Genomic DNA, 18775 nt, shown 5'->3' with positions numbered 1-18775 from the left:
TAATCTCTCTCCAGCTCTCCTTCTGTTCAGCACCTTATTCTTCAAAAAAAGATATCTGGAAAGAAATAAATGAATTCCCTGCTTTCCTAAATATCATTGCCACCGTGATCCTAAGAAAGCATACAGGAACACATCTTGATGTGTTGGAAAAGTTGCATTGCTACATAAAACAGAAAAAAATTGTTAGAGAATGGCAACACAGAAGCTCTGTAGAGGCAAGCCTCCTCTAGGAGCTAATTTAGGTGTTCCAGGTTGGGTTCTGCCCTGGCTCTCACCAGTCCAGTCCTTGACTGCACAGCAGCAGTGTCCAGATCAGCACACCCACCACACTGACAGTGTGGATGACTCCACTTTTCAGGAGTGGGAACAGGAAAAGCCATTCAAAAAGTTTTTGGGCAGTCTCACACAACATACAAGACCACAACATCTCCAAAAAGAACTGAAACAGGAACTGTCTGTCTGCCCCTCTCAGTGTTAGAGACGTGACCTCAGAAGGATCTTTCAGCCCTGTAAATTGTCCTAATAGTCATCCATGGGAACTACCATTGGCACTCATTTCAACAGCTGTATCTAAGCATCCACCTTCTGCAGCACTTGATAGAACAGCTTTGGTATGTGCAGTCCTTTTCCTCTCCATCTCCAGCTCCGACACCATCAGCCAAGGTTGCAGGCTGGCATTCTCAGGACTCCAGAGACTCAGTTTCCCATTTTCCCATGCCAGTATTAAGCTGACTGAAGGAGACTCAGCTTCATGTGATCTCAAAGAACAACAGTTCTACCTGAATAAGTCTCTCTACAGTTGTAAGAAAATCCTAGGCTGAGAAGGCTCACATGAGCAACAAAGCCCACTGCACATGGGAGCATGCAGAGGCACTCTGGATAGCAGGTAACAGGTGACTGGCTTTGTCAGTCTGAAGTTGCTTCCTCTGCATCTGTGATGATGCCTCATGCAAGCAGGTAAAGAGATTTCAGTGAAGCATAAAATGCTATAGGTATTTTCTAGAAATACTTTGAGCATCACAGCCCAACAACTATCACAGTAGCAGAGAAAAATATCAACTTATCTTCTCTTTTTTTTTTTTTTTTTTTTTTTTTTTTTTTCCCCAGAGCCCTTTATCCCTGACATTATCCCAGGAAAGTAAGCCTTCTCTACAGGCTGCCACAAACCTTCTGAGTACAGTTTTAGAGTTCTTAAAAGATGACAATTCTTTTTTTCAGGCAAGAACAAATTACATTAATCTTTCTTTCCCCCCTCATTTTTTTAAAAGTATATTTCACTACCCAATTTGGACAACTGGCCTTTATTGCAACAGAAGGAAAAATTCTTGAGAATATTTTTGTGTAGAGGGAGGGAGAAAAAAGAAAGTACATTCTACAGGAATCAGTACTGACAAGGCAGGAATTGTCTGGCCTTTTGTACTGATCTGTTGCACAGCTCTTTATGGGGCCAAGCAGAGACACCAGGTGATGAGTCCAGCTGGTCTGGAGAGGAAGGAACAGGAAAAAAGCCTGATGATTTTACTGGAAATTTCCCCTTCATATTAGTCACTTCAATAAACCTTGCTTCACTGGTAGGAACAGAACTGGACTCGAAGTACGAGGAAATACTAAAACCAGTGGCAATTTCTCTGTTTTTCAAGACTGTGGATGTATTTGTTCCTAAAACCCTCAGTGTGCTACCTTCTAAAAGAAGACACTGGCTTATGGCTTAGAGCTCCAAAGGAATTAATGTAAGTTTCTCTTATTACAGAAGACATGTAGGAATCTAGTTGAGCTTGTAGATTGATCCACAGTTAGTACAAAGAATTAGAGTGTTTAGGAGGGGGAAAAAACCTTATAAAGGGGTTCTGAAACAACAAATAACACTGGGAGTGTCCAATGATCTCTGCTCTCAGATGTAGCTTTGGAAAGGAAGTGGCACTTTGTTGTCAGGAGCCTATGATGACTCAGGTGCAGAACTCTATAATCACACACCACCCTTCCACATTCATTTTTACAGTTTTGAAAATGGAAAACACAGAAAAACACAATTTATTTCCTAGTCCTGATTATCTTGCTCTGCGGACTAGAAGCAAGACAGACTACACCTTCCCTAAAAGCAAAAGCAATCTCTCCAAAAGCAACACCTCTTACAGGACAGAAACACCTTTTGTCACTGTCTTCACCTGAAAGTGGAAGGACAGCAGCAGTTTCAGGTGAAAACACCTAAAACTGCTCACATTCCACTTGACTACCACCCTCCTGTGACCCTTCCTCCCCCCATATCAAATAGGGTCTTGAAATAAATTAAGGTTGCACACATCAATAAAAACAACAGTACAATTAGAGAAATTTCAGACTCACATTAAGTACTTAAAGCTCAGAGAAATAATATCAAAGGCTGGCTAAGTCAACAGCTACTAAAGAGGCAGAGAAAAAAATTGTCTAACAAGATGGGTGTTTCATCACTGTTTGACAGTCAGATACAATCCTGAACCTCAAACACAAGCAAGCAGAAATATTCATTGTAGCACAGACACACACACTTCTAGTTAAAAGAGAAAACATAATGCAAATAGAAGAAACCTGAACAGAAGCACCAAATCTTACTCTCCTCAGTTACACAATGTGTTAGAACTCCATGTCAGACTTTGTTTCTAGGATCAACTCAAAAGGTCATGGGTATAAATTAGGAATTAATTCCTCCAAAACTAGTACAGCAGTATCATTCTAAGGAAAACAGAAGCTGACTGATATCATGGGACTGATATCAAATTCTCTTCAGGTAAGGAAATCTGGCTCATAAGTAATAACAGTCTAAGCATCCACTGAAATGTTACAGTTAAAACAAGAAGCTGTTTTAAAAAAATCTGACAGTTTCCAAGTATGATTTTTTGAAAACATTTGCAAGGAAGAACGCTTTATAAATCTGACATACTGAACTTCTTTGAGAACAAAGAAAACACTTACTGTGGCTGCATTTGCTGAGTTAACCCAACAGGAGGCTTCTGCTTGATTGTGAATGCCATCTGAGCCATGGGGCCAGCCTTGGGTGGGACCTGCACCTTCTGGGAGAAGGTCTGCTGGGCAGCCTGCTGGGGTATGGGCCACGGGGGAACAGCGGGGCTCCGGCCTGCAGGGGAAGATGTGTCTTGCACACCTGTATCCTCACAGGAGCTCCCTTTTGTGCCTGGTTTGCACACACAAAGCTGGGGTCGCAGGCACATCCCTCCATTTTGGCACGGTGGTGCACAGTTCGCTGAGGAAAGACATTTTAAAAAGTACCTGTGAAACAAAGCAGGAAGGAAAATGCAAACCCTCCCCACAATAAAAAAAGGCATTAATTGTTAATGTTAACTGGAGTAGGGGAGAGCAATATTGCTAAGCTCCACAAAAGATAATATACAAGTTGGCACAGCTTTTACTGATTCTAGCACAGCAGACATGCACAAAATTTTAACAACTTCAAAAAGTAAAATGCTGGATATGAAAAATAGGAAATGCACTAGTTAAATACAGCATTATTTCAAATCTTCCTCCTTTCTGCTCAGCATCCCTTCTCCTCATACTTTAAAAACCCAAACCGCATCTGATGAAACAGTACTGCACAGGTACACAATTCTACTACTGATCCAGGCTGGCACGATTTTACCACTATTTTAAAATCAGATGCTGCATAGGTACCTAGAATGAATCCCTACAGCCACATTATAGATCACCAAAATGTGTGAAGCAATTCAACCCTTCCCCCTCTAAAACCCAAATGACATTCCCTGCAGTAACCCACCCCACTGTAACAACACAGGAGATGGGAGCTGCTGCTACCAAGACATTGCTACACCTAGGAAGAAACAGACAGGTGCTTGTGATTATCCCAAACCAGCTTCTATAGGTTCTTTGTGCCATCAGTGAAAAGGGATCAGATTCTTTAAAACACACTTGGCCTTCAGAGAGGATTGATTACACTGCCTTGCCTTGCTCTACCTAGTGACTACAGAGGGAGTCTGAATAACCAGCCTAACTCAACACCCAGCTTGTACACCCAGATAATGCAGTACCAACTCCACTCTGAATGAACAAGAAACTGGGAGGAGCAGCAAATCCCATCCAAAAAACAGAGGGAGGAAGAAAAGCAAAAGCAACTGAGGACTATAAGTATACATAATATTGCAAAGGCACGTCTACCTTGAGGATTTATTTTGGATAGTGAAATTTGCATCACATAAAGATGGCAAAACAAATTAATTATCTTATCTAAAGGACACAACTTAATATTAAAGCAAAAAAAAGTTTCATTATTCGCATTAAAGATGGCATACAATGAAGCACGTATAAGAGAAAAACATGGCTGAGCTACTTTGTTCCTACAAACTAAGCAAATGGTTAATATTGTTAATGATCTTTTAATATCAACAAAAGTTTATGTCAGGTGATAATTTTTTTACTAGAATAGGTAAGATAATATCTTGAACTATAACATGGGATTCTGCACCATATTCAGATACATCCAACTGAACAAAAATCAGTCCACAACCCTGGCCCAAATAGAGTACTTGACACTTCAATGAAGTTATGATACATTCTTCTATATGTAAAAATAAATTAAATGCACAAGAATATATATGAATTAACTCATTAGAATGGGACTGTGTTAATTTGGAAGCCTATTTTATCCACTGGCAAATGTATCATATATATACCAACTGCACACAGCACCAGAATTGCCCTGTAACTTAAACCTGAGTTTTGCATGGGGTTTTTTCACTTACACTTTTCCCCTCCATGTGAAAGTTCTCTTCTTTCTCATATATTTACCTTAAATGTATATTATACACCTCCCCGGCAACACAAAAGTATCATCTGCTCACTTCTACTGGTTTATTTTTGAGACTCTGTCTCATCTTTACTGGAAGACTGAAGACCATTTTCACTGAAAACTTGAGAGGGGATTTGCAACAAGCATATGCTGTAATAGATAAGCCAAGTCTTCCCTGTGCCTTATTTTAAAACTCAGATTTTGCTAGAAACAGTGAAAATTCAATTATATGTACATGACCAAAATAAATCATTTTGGAAAATAAATTCAGAAGCCTGAAATTCTAATTAAATTTCACTGGCTTTGGAGACTCTTAAGACCAGAAGAGTGACCCCATCACCTGGGTCATCAGTGTGAAATGTGCAAAAATCACAGTAAAGAATTTGGGCCCAGTTGTGAGTGCTTTAGAAAAAATTCTTTTAAAAAAGCAAGACTTTCAAAAGTCCTATTTTTACATTAAGAAGCCATTCATATATTTGTGGAGATTTGTGGACATGTGCCTATATTAACCTCTAAGTTTCTCAAGAAAATATTTAAAAACCAATGACTCAACACTGAAGTAAGCTAAGAAGACCACACTAAAAGTCAGTGTGAAAAAACACCCACTCTGCTAGGACACTGATTATGGCATATCTCCTCCCAAAAGTGAAGTAACAATGTATACATACACAAAAGACAACCCTGGAAAGACTGCAACTCGTTTTCCTGTAGTTAAGAACCAAAGTGGTGCTTCAGAAGCCTACACAACCTTGAGTTTCTACTGATTAAAGTGAAGGCTGCAGTGAATTTAAAACTGTAAAGCTAAAAACAGAACCTGTTTTGAAATTACCTCATCTTTTTTGCCCACACAGACTTGAACATTGTTACTTCACGGACAGTAAAGTAAACCCTGAAACACATTACATGTAGACGAAGCAAATGTTCTGCAGGACAAACTGCATTACTCTAACTGGCCTTTAACAAAAGAACCACCAGGAGATCCAACAACTACGTTGTAAGACCAGTGACAACAGGCTGAAAACCCCACCCATTAAATCTTCACAGCAATGAACCTTTTGACTGAGGTCCTTCATTAATGTTGCATAATAGAAGATCACAAAACTGGATAAAAGATCACGTTTTAGGAAAGAATTAAAATGAACATCTTAATTGACATAATACAGCAGTTTAGTTTCTAAAACATTCAAGACAGCTGTAGTGTGCCAAATGAATGACCTAATTATTTTGTTTGAAGACAACAATAATGGCCCATAAAACTGAAAACACCAGAATTTTCCACAAAGTTAAGGTTCCAAAACCTGCAGCGTGGAAGTATTAAGTTCAAAACTGAAAAGCAGGCCAATATACTGCTGTTAAAGGCAATTGACTTCATCCTATTCAATTCAAGGAGGTCATGACTGGAAATTCAAAATGGAGCTTGGCAAAGATGCAAATAATGAGACTAAGCTTAGTGGGTCAGATTAAAGATCCATTTAAGTGGAGTGTTCTCCCTCAATGCCTAAGGTGGATGCTTAAGGACAGGGTGAGACACAATAAAAATTTATGCCACTACAGCTTTTATGAATTAGAGGCTCAGCAACTTCCTGAGCAAGAGTGCTGGTTTTTTGCTTAATAAGTCTCCATAGATTTTTCTGTCAGAGGTTGACAGATCTGCTCTTTGAGCTACTTTGCTGCAACACCCAAAATTTGCTGTGCCATGGAAGTTGGCCACATTGAAAGGCCAGGCATAGACAATACAGCCAACCTTCCCTCACTTTCCAGAAGTATGGTTTGTGGTGAGGTTGACCTGGGCTGGATGCCAGGTGTCCATTAAGCTGCTCTATCAGTCCCCAGCTAGACAGGGGAAAGAAAATAAGATCAAAAACAACTCATAGGTTGAGATAAGGCAGTTTACTAAAGAAAAGGCTTGTGGGCACCCAAGTAAAGAGAAAAAAAAAAAACAGGCTTATTCTTTACTTCCCATCAGCAAGTGATGTTCAGCCACTTCCCAGGAAGCAGGGCTTCAGCATGCATAGGGGTTGCATCAGAAGGCAAGCTTTGTAAATAACAAATGCCCTCTGTTTCTTCACCTTTCCTTAGCTTTTCTATCTGAGCTGATGCCATATGGTAAGCAATATCTCTTTGGTCAGTTTGGGTCAGCTGTCCCAGTTGTGTCCCCTCCCAGGACCTTGTCCACCCCCAGCCTATTGATGGGGGGAAGGGAATGTTGGGAATCATTGCTGGTGCTGTGCCAGGGCTGCTCAGCAGTAGCCAAAAGCCTGGAGTGTTACCAACACCTTTCCAGGTACCAATGCAAAGCACAGCCCCAGCTCAGCCAGACCCAATACAGTGGGGAAGGAACCAGGATTGTCTTGGGTTGGTTTATGTTTTAAGACCACATAATCTGTATCAATTAAAAATAAAGTCAAGTGACACATTTGCTTCAGAAGTACCTAAGTCACAGAAAGCCCAAAATGTTCATCCTTGTAATACATCTTTCCCTAATCAACCAATGCTCACCACTCTCTCAGACAGACTACTACTGGCTTTGATAAATGCATATCAGGCCCAGCATGGTTGTACTTGTGATATCCTTTCAGAAAAGGGTAAAATAACATTAACATTAGGTTTATACACACCCCTTCCAAAACATCTTATGTTGGTTTGGGACTGATCTATACATACACACTTTTCAGTCCATGTGCTCGTGTTATTACAGTTAAAGTGTATATAAATATTTGCAGAAGTAAGACCTAAAATAAAAGATTTATAATAGTTTCAAACCACATAAATATTTTAAAACTTCTACATATACATGTAGAAGTACATAGAATGTAATTAGTTTCAATACATTCCAAATCACGTATAATTTATTATTTGGAACCAGTAAGCATAAAATGCTGTCATTTATGGAAGGAGTTTAGATAAAAATTTATATTTTTCCCTTCAAATGAATCAAAATACAAGTATAACCGACTCCACTTGTCCTAAAAATGTTTCTATTAAAGTAATATTAAACTAATGCTCATTCTTGGATTAAGATCATTACAATCTCATTCCTATGCTAATCACTTCACCTACTCAAAAGTAACAACATATTTACAAGTTTATTTCCCTGTGGAGAATAAAAAAATCACAAAAATATATTTTTCAGTGAGAAACTCACAATAAACCAATTTAAATATGCCAAAAGTTTTCTGCACCCAAGTTTCTAGCCTTTTAGCTTCAGCTCCACCTTCCTTTAACAAGCTTCCTTCCTTTAACAAGCAACTGCTGTTGGTTTGTACTTAAATGACCACAAACATTTTTCAATGTCACTCCTGAACTTCTAATACTTCCACACAATTGGCTATAACAGTGTTGTGAGTCTTATGCCATTTCTAATGCACCCATCTACCATGTTTCTTTCTTTTTCCACGTGAAATTTACCTTTTTTTTTCCTCCATTTGAGCACACATAATAGCTCAGCAGCAGTTTAAACAAATTTCACCACCGTGCACATTGGCACAGTATGTATCAACTTCTCCCACAGGAGTGTGTAAATCCTGTCAGGCACAATACATGCCAGAGGGCAAATAATAGAAAATACAGCAATTGGAAAGAGGATTTTAAGCATAGAGCTGTTTCAGATTCCAGCACAAAATGGTTGAGAAATGAAGCATGCATGAAGTTTACAGAAAGGGAAAAAACCAACACTATGACATGGATACGTGTGTGCTGAGGGCAGAGTTTTCAAGTTTCCTTACATGCAACACAGGAACACTGCTAAAGGCATAACAAACACTGCCTTCTTGCATGAATGCAAGATTTTTATTCCTCAAACACACGAGGAAACCAAACCAAAGCTCATCTTGGTTGAATGCACATCCTAAACAAAAAGCTGTGATACAAAGGCACCTTTAACTCCTGCTGGGTTGAAAGACAGAGTGATGATCCCCCACCGATTCCAGAAGAAAAGCAGTGAAGTGCTTTCCTTGGAAGGCAAAAAGTTGTGGGTTCTGAAAGCAAAGAGGCATATTTCAGTGTGCCTCAGAAAAATCTGAATGTGGTGCTGACATCCTGAAGAAGAGCAATGTTTTTATAGAATTTCCTGTTCTCTGAACTACCCTACTGCTTAGCTCACCACTTAATTATTTGCTTTTACTCTGAATACCCTTTTAAGTATGAAGTCATCGTCAGGACTGAGGATGCAACTGGAGTCTAGAAACCCAAAAGTTCACTGAAGCTAATGCTTTTCTGGGATCTAGTTCTCTATCTGGGTATCTCACACCAAAGAGGTTTCAAAAATTGAAAAGTTTACCAAAAATATATGCAAAAATTCTAAACATTCATTGAGAATGAAGGAGAGAGGAATTAGCAACAAGGGTCATACAACCTTGCTGTAAAACCATTTTATTTAAGAAAAAAAAAGCTGAAATTACTTTTATACAATCCTAAGAAACTACATTAACTGCAGAAAACCTGTATGACCTCTACACAACTCATAGAGGTGGTATTGCAACCATCTGTGTCTTTCTACACAGGAACTTGTTTTTATCATAACTATATGGTCTTAAGGAATTCTTTCCCTAAATATATTTCAAATGAAAGCACGTGTTGGAATTCTTTGCTGTCCACTTCAAACCATCAGATTCATTCCCACAATGGCATGTAAACATGACCTCCAGGAAGGGAGGGAAACAAAAAACAATCCTTTTAGCATACATATTTCTTTTAAAACAAACACATAAAAAAACAGCTTCTCTCTCAACCTAAAGGCAACATAGTGTACTTTACTAATATTTTATTCTATGTATCTCCATTGTATAATCTCTGAATGCCAAGACTCAGCAGAACTGAATAGCAACTGTACTCAAATACTTCAAAAGCTTAACTTCAGCAAAAGGATGCATAATTCTATCAGCAGCAAGAATATATAACACACTGTTTCATACTTGGCATTTTCATTCATGTTGTGTTTACTGGAGTTGATATAATATAAATATTTAAGACTGTACAATCTGAGAGACATTTTAAAGTATTTAATTTTAAGAGATCATAACTATGCATATTCTGACAAGACAAACATTTCACATGCTACAAATCCCTTTATCATTCCAGTGCCCACAAATAAAAATGAAAATTGTTCATTACAGAATGGACTAAGCCAAGGAAAGCGGCAGATTCACATGTTACACACTATTTTTGCTGCTTGAGTGGTTAACACTCCAGTATGCAATCCTTTTTAATTCTCTTAACATTTCTCAGTACAGTGCTTACTTATTTTGTTACAAAATCCTTCATCATAAATTTGCAGGAAACTGAACAAACTAAGTCAAGCTCAGTAAAAAAGCAACTGGAAATATTTAACTGGATGCAGGATTCAGACAACTGAAGTGTTACAAAAAAGAGAAATACTAGAGAAAAAAACTATTAATTACAGTAGAGTAGCAAACAAGTAAGTACAATGAAGTTTTCCCTAAATTCAACCAATTCTCAATAAGAGTGCACAATTCGGTTGAACTTCTCTGAAATTCCAGGCCTAAACTGCCATCTAGGGATAATAAAAACCTGACCTCAATTATAAAAAAACCCAAATCTTGCCATAGGACACAAAACAATTTCCCACATGCAGGGATTACTATCTGCACTTCACAAAAAAAAAAAGAACATGCCCAAGCAGACCTATTTTTAGCTCTGTATTTAAATGAACATCTTGCCCTTACTAAATGTAACATGTTTCTTTCCCCTGTGTGTGCAGTCACGAATGTGGAGAAATGCTAAAGATCTGCTTGCTTTCTTTAGCACAGGGTCTATTTTCTAGGAATAAACTAGGCTACATAAGTACTGCTGCTTTTAAAGGCAGAACAAAAAGCCAACTAAAGAAACCTCAAACCCAGCCCAACATCAGTCCAACAACTAACGTATCAGTTACAGAGCATGGACTGATTTGGCCACCCAAACAATCAAAAATCTGTTAACACCCAGTACTCCAGAGTTTGAACAGGGAGACAGTTTAGGGAAGTGTGTGTGCCCCTTTTCATCTACCCTCCACAAATCCTAGAGCTCCCAGGCAATCCAAGCTTCCTTTAAGGCAGGATCAGTTGGCACCAGCAGCCCTTCGAGGTGAAGGCTGCATTTTCTCCAGGCCTCACAGAGAGCAGAACCCCACACCTCGCTACAGCCCTGCTGTTCCCAAGGTTGGGAGGCTCACTGATCCCAAACACAAAGCCACTTTGCAGGACAGGAGGAGACGGCAGCATGCTCCCTTCCAGCTCTTCCCTTCTCCATGCTCAGGAAGAGAAGCTCTAAGGAGAGAGGTGTAAGACTACTCCTGGGAGTATCAAAGCATCACTTCTGTGTCAATACATCATTTTGTTCCTACACACATGCAGAACCAGGCAGTGCACAACTGAGGGATGAACCACAGCTTTCCCTGGCACATACACAACTTTCTTCCCCACTTCCAAGTTATACACTGAAAACAAACAGCCAACAAACTGAAAGGGAGGGAAACAATATAAAACCAAAACACTTCAGTTTTCTGTGTTCATTATGATTCTCTATTAACAAGGGAAGCGTTCAGGACTTTTTATCCACTGTACATTTACCACAATTTTACTGCAGGTCCTGCTTCTTTTGTTAACACTAACTGCTGCAATGAGCTGAACAAGTTCACTATCAATCTGCCATCTGCTCCAGCGTGAGAGCACAACATCTTGACAAGTTTCTTTTAAGGTTCTCTTTTTTCTGGTTCTGTCTTAATTCTATACACACTTGTAGTATTTGTATGAAACAGACCATGTACCATTATGAGCTTGTTTCCAGTAAAGTCCCCAGTGTCTCACAAAGAGAAGGCTGGGTAGGTTTCACTTCATACTAATTGCAGACTTAAGTTTCCTCACCAAAATGAGGGAATGCCACATGGTATGGTCATGTATAGAGGAGGCAGCAGCTAACAGCTCCCCCATTTCTCACAGCTCTTTCACAGCTGGGTCTCACAGGAGGGAGGTTGGCTGCCAACCATGGCCAGGAGACAGACACTGTGCTCAAAGTCTGCATTTCTGCTGGTTTGGGTCAGCCTCTCCTGAAGCTGTCATACCAACTGCACTTACAGAGGTTTGGTTTGTGTTGTGGGACCATCTTCAGGTGTGTGCACTCTATTTCTTTTAAGATGCAAAGAAAAAAATATATCTAAATAATAAAAAGCAAAACTCAAAACGTGAGCACTCCAAGAACGCACCTAATGTATTTCAGCCTCATATTGGTGTTCATTCCACAAGACCAGACTACACCTTGCCCCAAATAAAGCACTAAGCCCTGCAACTCACATGCCCTGGGCCTTAGGTCATCAAACCCAAAGGGTTTTTTGTCTATAGATGAGCTCCATGGTGCTTGCTAATGCTAATGTAGACAAAGACCACAAGAATTTGGACCCTGTCATTCCATCCCCTTCCCAAGGGCAGTAAGTGAAAAATAAAGCAGAGAAGAATTACTAGCAAGGCCTAACAAGCGCTTTCCCACTATGAAAGCCCATTTCCTGTCCATGAAATTCAAAAGTTTTATTTACATATTACAGTAGCAAGCACAGCAAAGGCAAAACCAAGCTTCTCAAACATTTGGTTTTTCAACTCTGAATTGTTTAAAAACCACATCAAAGGATAGATAGATCAAAAAGGACTAACATATAGGTCAGTCACATGGGTCAAAGTAGTTTGTCTCTTTAAAACTCAGATATTAAATTTTGATTTAGACATAATTTGAAGGAGATTGGTATTGCTTTTACTGAGATGATGGTCTTAGAATGAGAAGAAACAACATTTGGGGACAGTATGTTATAGTTAGGCTTTGTATACACAATGTAAATAAACAGAACTTGGTAAAACTCAAAGCCACAAAACTGATTAAGCACAAGCCTCAGGAACTGGTTGTGACCAGAAAACCACCAAAAAGCACAGCTGCAAACATTTGAAGTACTCAGTTCCAATGATGAAAAGAACAGCTCTCCTGAATATCCCTTTCTAGGAGCTGAACTGAAGGCACAAAAAGAGATTCCAGGCAAATCATACTAAAATGTTTAGTGATCCAGAGTTTTACATCTAAACTGGAGGACTCACATATATTTCTAAGTTTCCAGGCTTGGATCCTAACCCTATTCCAGGATAAGACCTAAGCTGCAATCTTTCCCTCACGTTCCCCAAGAAATTCAGAAGCACAATTTGGAAGCAGCTTAGGGCACGCTCCATCCCAGTGATCTGGAGCCCCTGGTCACACTGTCAGGTGCCATGTCCTGAAGGAGACACAGAGCTGGAGCATGCTTACTCAGCCACAGCCAGAAGTGCTGCTCTGGAACTTCAGGGAGGAGGTGGCTCAAACTGAACAGCAGGGCACAGGCAGAGGCCAAGCAAATTCAGAAACTGAACAAGGGGACCCTTCCTCAGGGCAAGTATTCTCACAGCCTTCTAGTCTCCTGCCTCTACAGCAGCAAGTATCTACTGTTGTGTATTTTCCTATTCTGAAAAATAAATTAAATCTCTCTAAGTCTTTATTTAACATTGAGTCAGGCAGTCTTTCTTAAAAGAGAATTTTCAAGATAATCTTTTAATACAAAGAAAAAGCCAACAGACTGCTTTCTTATTTTCTGATGACCTTCCCAAAGTGCCCAAGGACATGACAGACAGCTCATGATCAAACTCATAGAATTCAATCCAGTTAAAACACCAAAGTACTAGCCCTATGCATGGAATACATGCTTGCAAACACACGATACCTTCAGCTAAGAAAGCCTTAATACTCTTTTAATCTTAGATGACGATGATGGCACACCTGGGTTCTACAAAGACAGCAATTTATCTCCCTATAGGAAATTTATTCTGAATGTGTTCCTCCAAAACCCACTTCCTCACCTCTTTGCCCTATGAGCCTTTCTTGTACCTTTGCAGTAAGGAACTCATGCCATTAAAAACTGCAGGCGCCTTCCATTTTTTTAACCATCCAGTTTACACTGAGGTCACTCACAAACAACTGCTATTAATACTCCAGACAAAACATATTATACATTTTACAAGGGGTTTACTACTACAAGGTAGATCTTCTCATTTATCTCTTTAAGATATCAGATTCTCCATACAATATGCAATTTTCTCTTACGTTCCCAACATGAAAAACAGCTCCTTATACCATTAAGCAAACAAAACCAGAACAAGCAGAAGAGCAAATTTTGTAGAAGTAGTTTTAACTAACAGAAGTTTAGTAGTAAGTAACGAAGTCGGAGACAACAGATTTCAACAGGATAAACACACATTTGGGTGGTGGGAACTCCTGATTTCCAGCCCTTCCTGACAGTTGTTATAACTTGTCTAAGACCACATTTGGTTTCATTTCCATAAATGAAATAATAAAAACCCCACTCTCTAAGCTTTACTTGCCTTAGAGACATGTTACAGAGCTAATTAATGTTTCTAAAAAGCTCTGTTATGCAACAAGTACTAACAAAACATGGTGTCTCCAGCCTCAGTGGTATCTCATTACTGCACTTGCACAGATTATAACCTATGATAACTACGACTGGAAGACAATCTTTGTCCTAAACCCCTTCACGTGCTTCTGACTTTCCAAGATGTTTACTGTTGTGGTTCAGTTTTTCCCACCTTTGTCTTTACCCAAAGGTGGATGTTCTGAAAGCTTCAAAAAGGTTGGTTTTGATTGTTAGGCATCATATGCCCAGCATAAAGCAATTCTGAATACTTCTAACGCTGAGTGTTGTCATTTAATTTTTTTAATTAGAATGATGCAGCTCTTCATAATTTAAGTCACTCTGAGTTTGAAAAAAGTTCTTAAAACTTTACAACGTAAAACTGAAATATGAGGGACAGAGGGGGGAAAACCCTACATGTCTAAACTGGATATGGTAGGCACTCTCATACAGTTCACAGAAAGACAGAAGTTCACCTTCCAAGGACTGTCAGGCTTCCAAGAGAACATGAACAAATGTAAACACAACAGGCAGCTCAGCTCCAGACTTAAGTTTAAATAAAAGTACTTACAAAGTTCCCTTGCCTCTTCCATCCAGATGCTGCCCTCTGACCTGCACAGAGACATTTCAAACACCTCCTGTGGCTGCTGCTGAGGGAAAAGGGACGTGGCTGCCACTGCTCCCAGCCAGGCTGCTGGGACAGAAGTCACCCAAGGGAACGGCAGCCAGAGCCTCCCGCGTGAGAAAGCAGGGCTGGCAAACACCACCCAGCAAGGCAAAGGGAAGGGAAGGCAGCCTGGCTGCAAGAGCAGACCTCTGCCCTTCACCCCCTCTTTCTGAGGGTTCCAGGCAGGCTTATTCACACAGGTGCAGCAGAGCAGAAACACATGCTGCTTGTTCCTGCCTGGGATTACACCTGAGCTAATAAACTTCGCTGATCAGAGCTGGCTCTCAGCACTCTGGTTCTGGAAGCACGATGCAGACAAATGGAAGTTAGCTCTGGAAAGAGCCAGTATGGGTCTGGGGTTTATTAACTCAGGCTTTGCACCATGCAAAAGAATAAAATCTGGCCCTAGAGACTAAATAGCTTATTAAAGTGATACTGAGCCTGAACTAATAAACCCTGACAGAATCAAACCAACTTTGCATCAAGTCAGCTCAGGTGTGCCAGCATCTGTGGCACAGTTAATCCACTGCTGCAATAAGGCATTCACAACCAACAGAGCCTGCTATCTGAATTTTAAAAACTCACTTATAATTTTAGGGAAACAAAGGAGTTAACTGTTGTTCAGTTATAATTTTCTTTTCTTCTGAAAGGAACATCAGGAGCTTCCAGAAAAGGTGATATCTGGCTTTTATGACTGTGAGCTGAATCAAGTCAATGCTATCTCATGGTTTGCCTAAGTTACAAAACAGACAACTTCAGTACATTCAGTGCTTCCCTTGGCCTGCCAAGAGAGGGGTGAAACTGAGCAAATCCAAGCCAAGTGTATTATAGCACTGCTAGGAGGAATTAGAGAAGCATCAGAGCAGAGAATAAGAATATTTAATGCTATGGAGAACCTAATATCAGAGGCACAAATATCAGAGAAAATCCTCCCACCTTTCTTTCTTTTAACTTTGTTACTCCATTCCTCCAGTAACTGTAAGAACTAGCCAAGTAATTAATGGATTTAAATTAAATTCTACACAGCTATCACATAAAAATCCAATTTTCTGCCTTGGTCCTTACTGAAGACTCTAAAAATAAAAGGCAATAAAAAAGAAAAGATAAGTGATAAACAGAGAAATGAAAAAGACAAACCATAAAGGACAAAAAGCAAAGAAAATGACCGAATTTACAAACAAAAAAGTTGCCTGGAAATGAAAGTTACTAGAAGACAGAGAAAAAGACATTAAGAAAAAAACCAAAACATTGAGTTTTGTTCAAAATAGCGAAAATAAAATTGGTTGACAATAGCACAGCTAAAATACATGTTTACTTAATGTCCTGAAATTACTAAGAGGTTTATTTTTTTATTAGTCTTTAAGCTAAGGTAGGCTTTTATTAAGCTCTGCAGTTAGCCTCAAAATATCACTGTAAGCTGAAGGAAAACATTCTAGTACTTGTAAGGTCTTAAGCAAATGTGACTAACCTAACACAGCAGCATGTGTTTGAAAATGTTAATTTAGAAGCATATCTTAAATACATGTCTAGATTAGTAGGTGAGGTTTTGTCTTTAACTACTGTCATAAAGTCTTTGCTTCTTAGCAACAGGTCCATGCAGGTCAAAGGTACTTGACCTTAGTCAGGATTACAAAAGTGATTGCTCCCTATTGTGAAAAATCCCACACGGGGACAAAAGCCATTGGGGGAAAAAAAAAAATCTCGAAAGCAGTGTTTACTCCAGCTCTCTCAGGGACAGCAATCTGTCCTGCTGAACTACAGCAATACTCCCAGATCTGCCCAATCTCACTAATACTCACAGGCGTTTCCTGAAGACATATGCCCTTCCAGTCTTTCCTGACCTCATGACATCACTCCAGTTTAGCCACTAGCAATCATTCTGAGTCTTGCCTAAAGTAGCAGAAATTCTTCCACTCTCCCATTAGAAAGAACAACAGGAGCATAGCAGGACTGGCTCAATCAGTGCTATTTTTTGCACCTATTTTGTGTTTCTAGTTACCTCAGTAAAGGTACATCACTCTACCGTCACCAAACTCACTTGTTTCATGTTGTTCAGCCCTTCAAAAATTCCGTGTGGTAAGCACAGGACCATTCACGTGTCATACTGGTGAAGGGACAGGGTGGGTAGATGGCAATTCCCTGCTCCCCACCTGTGCTCCTCTGGTATATTCTTTACCATCTTAAGCCCCCCCATTCTGAAGACTCCTAAAAACCAAGAACTGACGGGGAGGGGATGCTCACACACACAAAGCCTCCACAAAACTCTCTCCAACAATGTCACTGTGCTACCAATAAACGCAAGAGACACCCACTATTCACCCTTCAGCAAAGGTGAAGGTTAGGAAAGAGGGATTTAAGGATGGAAAGAGTGTCAGATCTGTTCCGTGGGTTCTGTAGCTCAGCCAGCACCTCTTTGCCCACAGACGATGCCAGCCCCCACCACCTCGCCAGGTGCCAGCCTGGTCTCGGAGTCCCACGCCCCTCCCCGCCCGCACTCTACTCACGTTTGATGCAGCGCTGGGAGCCCGTGGCCTTGCTCCAGCCGTGGCAGCACTGCCCCCCGCACACATTGACCCTGCGGGAACAGCAAACAAGGACCAGTGTCCGGCGGGGCAGCCCCGCTCCCCACGCCGAGCCGGGCCGCGGGGCGGGCACTGGGCCGGGGAGACAAAAGGCGGGAAGAACGAACCCTCCCGACTGAACTCGACGCCTGACGCCGGGCCGGGCCGGCCGCGGATTCCCGAGATAAGGGAGCTGGCCCCGCGCCCGGCCCACGTGCCGCGGGTACTCCGGGGCGCCGGGCCCGGACAGGTAGTGCCGTGGTGCCCCCGGAGCCCGGGACAGCCCCCCGCCCTCTCCCCCCTCCCAGAGGGGAGACAGCGGCCGGGATGCTGCCGGTGGTCGGGAGCTGCGGTGTGGGGCGGGGGACGTGCGGGACAGGAGGGCGCCTTACCCCGGCAGCGGCGGCAGCTGGTGCTTCTGGCGGAGGGGCAGGGCGGCGCTGCTGTTGCCGTGGGGGCCCGGCGGCGCCTTGAGCCGCGGGCTGAAGCGGGCCGGTTTGGCGAAGGAGGAGGCGTGAGCGGCGGAGTTGGGGTGGACCTGGCCGGAGGGGCCCAAGCGGAGCTGGACGGCGGCGCTGCCCGGCTTGCTCATCCGCCGGGTCCGCTCCGGGGGGCCGCCGCCGTAGCGCGTGTTCAGCTGCACATTGAACGTGCGCTGCTGCTGCCGCTGCTCCCCCCCGAGGAGGGTCGGGCGCTGCTGCCGGCTGGCAGAGGAGCTGCCCCGGCCGGGCTGCAGGACGTACGTGATCCTCCTTAGCCTGCCCTTTTCGGAAGCTGCGAGCCCTGGTGACAAAAGCGCCCAGGCAGCGAGGAGGAGGAAGAGAAAGCCCCATCTGATCCGACCCATTTCCACAGCGGGAATCCCTACAGCCGGCGAACTTCGCGGAGCCGTGGCGCAAGGGTTTCCTCTCTTCCAAAGGACGCGGGGGTGCGTGCGACCTGCGCCCGCGGCGCGGATCTCTCCTCCGCTCGCTGCCCCCCAACCTGCTCCGGGCGGGGCGGAGGAGGAAAAAAGCCTCAGGATCCTCCCGCCCGCCCCCCAAAACTGTTGGGAAAGTTCAGCAAACACTTCGCCCCGTAGAGCAGGAAAACATCGTTGGAAGAAAGGAAGCGGCGGGTGCGAGCCGAGCTGCGAGCCGGAGCGGGAATGGAGGAGGAGCAGCAGGGGAAGGGTGTTTGCTGGAGGGGGGTGGTCGCAATGGAGAGCAGATGTCTCGGTGCCGGAGCTGCCAGGGGTCTGCCTGCGTGTGTAAAGAACAGCCCCGGAGCCGGTGCGGGCTGTTCCCAAGCCCCTCTTTAAGAGTTTCTCGGCGAGTGAG

At 42.2% G+C, this 18775-nt stretch overlaps 1 protein-coding gene across 7 annotated transcripts in view; it reads right to left on the bottom strand.

The window, feature by feature from the left end:
• Nucleotides 1-18488, bottom strand: part of LTBP1 (latent transforming growth factor beta binding protein 1) — a 186506-nt gene extending 168018 nt beyond the window's left edge. For 2 of the 7 annotated variants that reach the window (XM_059467847.1, XM_059467848.1), the window contains exons 1-3: nt 17849-18488; nt 17400-17470; nt 2950-3238 (exon numbers count right to left, since the gene is read on the bottom strand). In XM_059467847.1, the coding sequence (XP_059323830.1) occupies nt 2950-3238; nt 17400-17470; nt 17849-18303 (815 nt within the window). In that variant the 5' untranslated portion in view covers nt 18304-18488. The remainder of the gene's footprint in view (nt 1-2949; nt 3239-17399; nt 17471-17848) is intronic. The other 5 variants (XM_059467850.1, XM_059467851.1, XM_059467845.1 and 2 more) reach the window with 4 other exon arrangements.
• Nucleotides 18489-18775: the final 287 nt, after the last annotated feature.

The sequence above is a fragment of the Ammospiza nelsoni genome, chromosome 3 (assembly GCF_027579445.1).
Source record: "Ammospiza nelsoni isolate bAmmNel1 chromosome 3, bAmmNel1.pri, whole genome shotgun sequence".
Lineage (NCBI taxonomy): Eukaryota > Metazoa > Chordata > Aves > Passeriformes > Passerellidae > Ammospiza > Ammospiza nelsoni.
Note: the sequence above shows the minus strand (reverse complement) of the source record. Positions and strands in the feature narration are given on the sequence as shown.